This window comes from Trichoplusia ni, chromosome 17, assembly GCF_003590095.1.
Source record: "Trichoplusia ni isolate ovarian cell line Hi5 chromosome 17, tn1, whole genome shotgun sequence".
Lineage (NCBI taxonomy): Eukaryota > Metazoa > Arthropoda > Insecta > Lepidoptera > Noctuidae > Trichoplusia > Trichoplusia ni.
Genome location: NC_039494.1, coordinates 3,424,113 through 3,433,943, shown reverse-complemented (window position 1 = coordinate 3,433,943; position 9,831 = coordinate 3,424,113). Strand labels below are relative to the sequence as shown.

General features: G+C 35.1%; 2 protein-coding genes across 2 annotated transcripts; one reads left to right on the top strand and one right to left on the bottom strand.

Annotated features, from left to right (window-relative positions):
- Positions 1-1,409: 1,409 nt before the first annotated feature.
- Positions 1,410-6,490, bottom strand: LOC113502329 (protein dispatched). Its single transcript, XM_026883862.1, has one exon. The coding sequence runs from the start codon at positions 6,250-6,252 to the stop codon at positions 2,893-2,895; it is 3,360 nt and encodes a 1,119-aa protein (XP_026739663.1). The 5' UTR covers positions 6,253-6,490; the 3' UTR covers positions 1,410-2,892.
- A 375-nt stretch (positions 6,491-6,865) lies between these two features.
- Positions 6,866-9,426, top strand: LOC113502333 (V-type proton ATPase 21 kDa proteolipid subunit). Its single transcript, XM_026883869.1, has 2 exons — positions 6,866-7,657; positions 8,251-9,426. The coding sequence occupies exon 1, from the start codon at positions 7,009-7,011 to the stop codon at positions 7,624-7,626; it is 618 nt and encodes a 205-aa protein (XP_026739670.1). The 5' UTR covers positions 6,866-7,008; the 3' UTR covers positions 7,627-7,657; positions 8,251-9,426.
- The last annotated feature ends 405 nt before the right edge of the window (positions 9,427-9,831 follow it).

Genomic DNA, 9,831 nt, shown 5'->3' with positions numbered 1-9,831 from the left:
TGGGAAAAGCTAGCGTAAAGATTATGAAATATTAATAAAATTTGTTTGATCAAATTTATACCTTGCCTACGCGTGATACGAATGTTCAGCCGACATTGCTTACTAATTTACTATGTTTTTTTTTGTGTTCTATGAAAATCCCATCTGCTACGAATTTCAAATCCACTTTGTTCCGAATCTCTAGTTTGGCTTGAATTTCCATTAGCTACAAATTAGATAGAAATTTCTAGTCAACAGCTCTACGAATGTCTTGTCGTCTTTGCTACGAATTTCAAATCGTACCTATCTGCTATCCTACTTCCTACTACTATTATAAAGGCGAAAGTTTGTAAGTATGGATGTATGGATGTTTGTTACTCTTTCACGTAAAAACTACTGAATGGATTTGAATGAAACTTTACCACAATATAGCTTAAGCATCAGAATAACACATAGGCTACAATTTTTGAGGTTTCTAATGTGAGATCGTAAAAAACACATTTTTTGCGCTTACATTGCAAACGCTGACTGAATCCTACAAGATAGATAGAAGGCAGGTATAAATTATAACGTATATCTTATAACCACGCGGACGAAGTCGCGGGCAACAGCTAGTGAATGATAAGGTAAAATCGTTGCGAGACATTTAGGTTTGAATATGACAGGACATGAATGAAAACTTCTTTAATATAACGAACCAATACATGTAGTTACTAGCTGTTACCCGCGACTTCGTCCGCGTGATTAGGAAATAAGATATTTTCTCGTTATAAATCGTAGCCTATGTGTTAATCCAGGGTATCAGTTAATTCCATACCAAGCTTCATTAAAATCTTCGTTTGACGTGAAGAAGTAACAAACATTCGGCTTTATACTATTACTGGGATTACATGGATCACTATTCGAAGATCTAATAGCTACGTATTATATCGTGGATTCCAAATCATCGACATAATTTACATCGGATACTTGGAATGGTATGTTTGCATCGAAAGACTTCAAGTATACCAAGTAGGTACTATTTCGGCTGAGTATCAGACAGGATTATAGTCAAGTACATAATATTGTGAGAAAATCGTCGGAAACGGTTCTGTACATAAAATATAATTTGACTAATTTTTATGAAAACTCTTTTTGCTTTTCTATCAGCGTAGTAACTCGATAAACATACTCATTAAAATATGCTTATAGAGTTACTACGCTTTCTTACAAGGAGATAGGTAAGGCCCATATTTGATAGAATCCCGTTGGTGACTGTGGAACGGAACCCTTTCAAGAAAGCAAAACAAATTAATTTTAATAAGTATTTTTCAGAATAGGGTCTTGAACACTCATGTCTGATCTTTTTGAAGATGTTTTCAAGAGAACCACTTATATAGTAAAGTACATCGATTTTGTTTTTGTGAGTGGAAATGAAAAAAAACATTGTATATTCAAAAATTAACATTTTATTTCGTTTCTTACACAGTTGTAATGATACTAATAAGTCTGTAGCCGCCGTGGTCGACTATCGAGAATCGCGACTCTACTCTAAGAATAATATAATACAGTAAGTAACATTTGATACATCAGATTAGTAAAAAATCTTATTTTACACTTCTAAATCAAGTTTTACACGCACGTAGACATACGTCACGCCCTATTTTGTATGTACTCCGTACTATAAATCTGATATTTATAACATGGGATCGTATCAAACTATGGTCAAACAGCAACAATTTTTGTAACAAAAATATTTGTTTTTCTGATAACGTCCTTTGTGCATACCTATCAGGTATAATCTTAATTTAGTTGCGCTAGCTAGCTGCTATATCTTACTGCGTATGCAATGAATATATCGCCATCTATAAATATTATTTGTACGTATGTGTTGTTTCTAATATTACAGGTGGCTTCAGAGTGAATTTTTGCCTACCCTCATGAGTAGAAAAAGGTATCACATTTTTGTTTTGTTTAAGTATATGTCTGGCAGACAACATAACATTGAGTTAACTTAAATAATGGTACAAATAAATCTGAATACCATTCAGGTACATTATGTAGGCAGACACATGTTGTGTATTGATTTCAATGAAGAGGGGAATGTATAAACTAACAGCAGAACTTGAAATACTTATACAATGGGTACATCAGTAAACTAAACGATATTAAAATTTATCGATGTTGGTTAAACAGTAAATATTTCGAATATAATCAACCGTTTGAACGCAATGCGCGTAAAATGCCTTTTCAAATAATACATTTAATACTTATATCGCTAATACTGATTTTTATACAATTTAAAACAACAATTAGACCATAATAATTTAAGTACTGTAACAAAAGTATTACATACCTACTTAGAAATGTTATATGGACGTTGATTCATTTGATTTCGCCATAAATACCCTTAATACATATATTTTAATAGTTATGCAATAACAATTTCATTGTGAATGTGAATTGACATTATTTTAAGACTTAGATCAAAACACGAATACATCAATCAAGTAACAGTGCAAAGTAACATTGAAATACTTAAGTAGATAATATATAAGTATAGAATTGTATAATCTAACATTAAGTACATCAGATCGTAATAATATCATCATTATAGAAATATACATATAGATTTTTACTTGAAAAACAGTAAAACATATTCAAATGTAAAGCAACATAATACTCAAGCTAAGCTCGTTAAGGTCTTATATTGTCCCATGCGAATATTTATGTGATAATTATTGTCACATCGATCATTCCTATCAACTGATTGTATATAAAATTATTCACAAGTATTTACAAAGACAACTACATTAATAAAAAAATGCATACAGCGTTTGTTAATAAAAAAAACAAGTCCAAAATAATACTGCTATAACATAAAAAAATACTTCAAAAGATGCCTTAGTTTGCTATATAATTAGTTCTAAACATTCAGTCATTTTCGGAAACTATATTATTACTCGTATCACTAGATTTCTTAACAATTTTACAGTGAGAGTTATCATAGTCGTCATGCAGAACTACGGTGGTAGCGCTTACGTTTGACGGGCTATGAGAGTGAGTGAGATTCGTTCGGTTGCTATCAGCTAAGTGCTCAAGTTCATGACTCTCCAGGTTAGGGACCCCCGAACAGACGGAGCTAACGCGGGAAACTGACTTTCGCTCCTCCGTCGGAGATTCTTTCGTAGAATTACGTCCAACCAATTGGAGCAAGGAACATAAGAAAAACGTCGCGTATGTCCAACTCACGACCATGATCAACGATAAAAATGATCCTATCTGTGAATAAGGCAGGAGATTTGAGCGCAACAGGAATATTCCAGCAAAACTAGTAGTGACAGCTGCGGCTGCTGTAGGCCCTGCAGATGATGACAACGCATATTTGACCCTAGCAGACTTCGCACCGTTAGCATTCGTATAGCTAAGTGCATAATGCAGACTAAAATCCACAGCTAACCCTGCCGACGTCGATATTGCTACACTTTCTAAAATATTGAGCTTCCAATCATTAAGTACTAGTATAGCTATAGTAACCGTTGCGGAGAATATCATGGCGGTTAGTGCGCACACGCTTACTACGAGGCTAAAAGTCGCCGGAATAAGTACTATAAATCCTAACGTAGCTGACAATATTAGTGCCATCACAGTCCCGCTTGCCAGAGTTTTTTGTAGGTCATAAAATTGTAGATCAGACAAGAACCAGCCATTTTTCATTCCTGGCGGTGCATTCAGCAACTCTTGCTGCGTCCAATTTTCTACTTGGACATAAAAATCATCCATTGCCGTATACGACATGGAATATGGCACAACGCTTTCGAATTCTACGACCATAGCAGCTACTGTAGGGGGCGTGGCACTTCTAAGGAACTTAGGCCCCGCCACGCCCGGCATAAAGAGCTCCCGCGGGGTTTGATATAACGACTCCATAGCCTTGATAATACAAAACTCAAATACCTCCTTTTTATAAGGAAAGCGGGAAGTTTCACAGCAAGGAGTGCGATTTATTCTATCGATATGATCGATACACCTTCTACTCATGTACATTTTGAAACTTTCTATAAAGCAATTAGGAAGGAGTGGACCTAAGGTCTGTTGAAAAAATGGTTGGGATTTTAATCTTGTGCAGAATCCTGCCAACCATTTTTGGGAATTAGGGTCTGATATCGTGAATTCTTCGTCGAAAATCAACTGGCCCTTTGATGCAGGATCCATATGATTTCCATTATCAATAGCTTTTACTCCCCATACCCATCTAAGGGGCATTTTACTACCAGTCCCAATATCTTTACCAAATCGTTCAAATAGGAACTTTCCCCTATAGTGCATATCATATTGCTCAAATGGGTGAGAAGTTTGGAAAAGTTGAAACTGTTTGGAATCAGGCAATTGAAGTCCTGGGGAGTAGAAAACTACGACAAGACTGCCAATCCCTATAGCACCCAACACTATAACAAACATTAAATGCAATCTTGAGACACATGTTATAATAAATCTATTCAATATTACTCTGATATCTTCCCAAAATTCATTACTACGTTTAATAATTATTTCTAAAAATTTTCTTCGACTCACACTCAATTTAACATCTATTATAAATACTGATACAGGCAACCAACTTATCATTAGTAAAAAGTTGACTAGAACAGCTGTCCCAGCAAATACACTAAAACAGTTTATAGCTGGAATGTAGCTCACATAGGAGGCAAAAAATGCAACCGCAGTGGTCATGGTGGTGATCATCATGGTCACCAGAGAATGTTTCATAGTCTCTCCCAGTATCTGAATCAGGATAGTCTCCCCAGCACTGGACACATTCTTTATATCACTCAGAGCATTATCTTGGCTCACAACATTATCTCGGATAAGTTGTTTACTAACCATTTTCCAAACCTTCACATAGAGAAATGCATCATCAGCTCCGATCCCTATCACAACAACTATTACTAATAAATTCATAAAGGGAAAAAATTCCAAATTGAACACATAGACATACAAGAAGTATGCTATACCAAGTGAATATGTTATGGCTGTAAACAACAGCACAGTGAGAATAAGAGATTTTGTATACACCCACACACATGCAAATACAAATATTCCACCTAAGCCTATCAACCACGTATCCTGGATGACCCACAAGTCAAAAAGTGCATTCTTCAGTCCAAAGTCTACAGCAGGTATAACAAGTGTCTCATAAGATAAATTTGAACTTTGTAATCTTTCATAATAAGGTAACACGGTGCTGCTGCTAGGCAGGGGAAGAAATAGCATGACGTCACTAACAAATGTCTGTGTGAGGTCTGAGGGTGAAAAAGCTCCGGAGTCTATTAAATAAAAAAGTAAATTATAGACTGCATCATACTGGGAACAATACTTGGGTACTTTACATCTATCTAAATCACATGAAGCCATTAATGTAAAATTATGAAAATAACCAGCACACTTCTTCAATATTGTTACAGTATTTTCTACATCTTCTTTATTTAAATTTTCACAGGTAGTCTTTCCAGATATTAAAGCTATGTAGTTTGGCACACTCCACACTGGGCAGCAGAGTTCTTCCGAGTGTAGATCCCTTTGGCACATTTTATAATATTCCACTCCACCTAACTCCACTAGTGTTGATTGAATTTTGCACATTCTTTCTACATTTTGAAATGTTAGCAAAGATGTGTTATCAGTATTAATGATGACTAAATGAGCATAATCTGATATAGGCGGTCCACATGTCCCTGATGCATAATTATGGTGTATAGGTTTATCAGGTATTCTCTGCATTTCTTTTATAGACACCCATTGTTTCCTTGTGTGATTTTTAAGAAATACAGTGTTCTCATCTTCATATGTTTTATTTTTTCCAAATCCCCAATGGACATGGCCATTAGATATGTTAGATTCTGTTTCTAGCCAGTTCTTTTCGAAAATGGTGTTATTGTAATTTACCTTTTTCTTTTTGTTTCGTCCTTTGTTTTTTGAGCGTCCTCGCCCCGACCGAGGCCTGTCTTGTCGTGTTCTGTTGTAGTATGTTTGGTTCATGCGTATTTGGTCTTCAATCTCTTTAGGATTCACCGCCAGCCTTCGAGAAGGTCTAGTTTCATCTATGAGATTTTCCCACGCAATAAATCTATGAGCTAGGGTGGTTCCCCGAGTTTCAAAGCCGACGATTGGATCGGAAAATGAAGGTAACACATGACATATTAGCGGAATCACAGTCAGGATGGTTGAGATCACAGTTACAGTAAACAGAACAAGGTAGGAGTGGCGGACGATAAACCTGGCGTAGGTTGACAACATTTTTATGTAATGATTTCACGGGCATCATAGTTATTTCACTGCACTATCTTTTCATAGCAGCGTAACACAGGCCCAAGTAACTCAAGCGAATGTAAAATAACTAAAAAGGGATCACATTTTGCAAAACAAAATACTCAACACATTGGGAAATGGAAGGAATAAAAGTTAAGTTTACCCTGCGCAAAATACACAAATCGAATGCCACAGAGTATATCATAAAAATATGAATGTCAAAATTTATCAGTCGAGTTTGTCGGAAAAAAAGTCAATTCCGATTTTTTTTGAACCCGTAAGTTATTGAGCGCTTTTCTTTCACGATTTGTTAAATTTTTACATTTATTTTTTTTACAAAGAATCTTAAATTCATAGAGTAAATTGTGAGTCAGGAAGCATAAACAAGGAAATGCAATATTTTTCTGGCAATATGAATTTTTACCTAAAATTACCCTTATAGATAATTTTCGCAATATTTAGGTCAGTAGTGAGTAGCTTATTTACTTGTAAGTAATCTGGAGTTAGTATCTTTGAATTATTTATTTCTTCATGAAGATTTTAGTAATTATCTTTTGAGGTCACAAGAGCCCGATTTCAACATATTTTATGCATAGCAACTCTCTTCTTGTCTATGACAACTTGTGATCACAAGACCTCTTCGTTTTTGAGTTTTCTGTCAAGGCAAAAATTGGGCGAAAAAAGGCCGTCCCTTTCGGGAATATCGGGTAAAACAGCTCCAATTTGCTCAATAAATATCTCAAGATGAGGTACTTCCTAACCTACCTGTTCGTGCTGCTGCTGCTGATCGTCCTACCAATATTTTCTATGTACTATCTTCTCAATGGAAAGGGTGAGCAACTGAGCGTTGGATGGTTCCTGGAGAATACTTCCCCCTACATGTGGGGAACGTTGGGAATTGCATTCGCCGTCGCGTTATCAGTGGTGGGCGCTGCCATGGGCATCCATACGACCGGAGTGAGCATAGTTGGAGGTGGTGTCAAAGCGCCCCGAATCAAGACCAAGAATTTGATCTCCGTTATCTTCTGCGAAGCCGTGGCTATCTACGGTTTGATCACTGCCATCGTGTTATCTGGAATGTTGGAGAAGTACACAGAGCCCCTGACTGACCCAATCATCAAGAACCAAAACTTCATGGCTGGTTATGTGATGTTCGGTGCTGGTCTGGCCGTCGGTCTCGTCAACTTGTTCTGTGGTATCGCCGTCGGAATTGTGGGCTCTGGTGCTGCTCTTGCTGATGCAGCTAATGCTGCCCTATTCGTCAAAATCTTAATTGTGGAGATTTTCGGATCAGCCATTGGTCTATTTGGTCTTATTGTTGGTATCTACATGACATCAAAGGTCAAAATGGGCAACCAGTAATTTAAGAATAAAGTAAAACTTGAATCTAAGTGTAAGTATCATTTTTTTTTTGCATTTAATGCTTCTTTAATACAGTTATATTAGGAGTGTTTTATGAGATTTATGATAATTCAAAAGTATTAGCTTAGTCCTTTACAAATATGTAATAATTGTAATTTTACTTCTGAGAAAAGGTATTTTGTGATTATGATTGTGATCTTGTAAGTCATTTATTTATAGAAATCAGGGCTTTGTGACTTTTTCTCATGTTTACAGTTAATTTGATAAAATGTGATCAATCTGTCATGTTTGTGATAAAATCATGTAATACTTGTGAATGAATTTAAAATACTCAATGCATCTAAAAATTTATAAGGCTCGGCAAAAGTAATCTTATTATATGAAACTGTAATACTTAATGTAAAGAGTTATTTTATTGTTTATTTCATTAATTCAACTAGACATGAGCAAATCTTTTGTAATTCACTTTTTTAATCTAGGTCACATGATTTGAAACTGTAACCTATTGACAACCACCTTTAACCATAAGTAATATATTATTCCTTATGTTTTTCCTTACTATAAGATATTGTATTATGTTGAGTAATTAAATCAATTAAATGAATGTTGTTTTTTTTATTTCAGTGTATGCCAGCACTGGATGTACCAGCCTTGACCCAACCTTGCAAACAGTGTCCAGTGCCCATTGAATACTTACTGACACCGAGAAGCTTCAAGTTATATCATAATAGCAGTGTTGAACTTGTGTATGTTTCCTGCCTACACTTTGTTGATGTGTATTAATGTAAATTATTTTTTTAATCTTAATGATCAATAAATATCTGATCTTAGCACCTCATAGCAAAGTAGTTTATACGTAAAATTAAAGTATTTTGATGTTATACCTGTACTATAAAGTTAAATTCTGTTATTTACTATATTATGGCATTTTGTGCTAAGATTGCAGATATTTGAGCAATGAGGTTTGGATTGTATTGCAGTATTTTATTGACAACTTTTTAATAACCTAACGAGATTGTGATGTATTGATCCATAACAGTGTCATTTCAACATCAGGTGTTGAAATGACTAGGTACACATTTTCATAGTTTCTGTGGCCTAATATGTCGTTCTGCCTTGACATAACATAGATGTTGTGCCTAGTCATTTATAAGGCTTATACATTCCATAAAACCTTGTTTCAAGTTTTGTAAAAGCTTTGATTGGTCAGTCTGTAACCCCATATTATACATAGTAATAAATTATAATGTACATAAACTTCGTATTTGGCGTACAGTTATTTTCCATTGGACACGGATCTAGTCGAGGGGCAACATTGCCCCGGTAATGACTGTAATTATGAAGCACAAAGTTTAACTTAGAACATAATAGAAATATCAATTAGAGCATATTATGTTTCATCACACTAAGATTTCGCCATATGAACTGTGTCTTCATGGAAAATATCGAAATTGTTATAAATGTTCTGTATAGGTAAAGCGCTGTTTGATGTTTCCCTTTATTATAAAATCATGTTGTAATGCCCAATTGTAAATATTAGTTTGCTTTCCCTTACTAATTTATTGTATGTACTTGTAAATTCATCTGCATATACTTACTATTAGAAGAGTTAATGCCATCTGGCATATCAATTTATACTGACATTGGCTATTAGGCAGTGTTCACGTTTCGGAACAAAACGATCGAGAAAGTATTATATCAGTCTATAAAACAGTTAACTGATGTAATTCTAAGTTAAATATATTTTATTTGTGCAAATGTAGATATTATGTATGTTGATGAATAAATAGATAAAAAGTTGAGTTGTATTTTATTTTGTTACCATTTGACCACTATTAACTTCAGTAATATCAACTGTAGTACACATTTGTCTCGCATAGCTAAATCACGAGTTAACGTTAAGCTAAGATCATGTGTGTTCAAAAATATTTTTAGCTAGCAACACTGATGACCGGGAAATTGAAATGTAACAAAGGATCGAATGCAAATCTTCTACGCTTTTATTGAACCGCACACCTAATGATTTGTAAAAACCGACGTCTCAGCGCAAATGGATCAAAGTTATAATCAAGTTACGGATGCAGCAAACTGGTCACATTTTCACGTATTTTTATGGATGCATATCTAAGAGGGGTGTGGTCGGCACCAGACGCACGTCTGTGATGTGTCTACGTCTAGGCAGGCACACATATTCAAAAGCGAAAG

Bases quoted from the DNA above. Each gene is read 5' to 3' on its own strand.
- LOC113502333 (XM_026883869.1), top strand. From the start codon at position 7,009: ATGAGGTACTTCCTAACCTACCTGTTCGTGCTGCTGCTGCTGATCGTC.
- LOC113502329 (XM_026883862.1), bottom strand. From the start codon at position 6,252: ATGTTGTCAACCTACGCCAGGTTTATCGTCCGCCACTCCTACCTTGTT.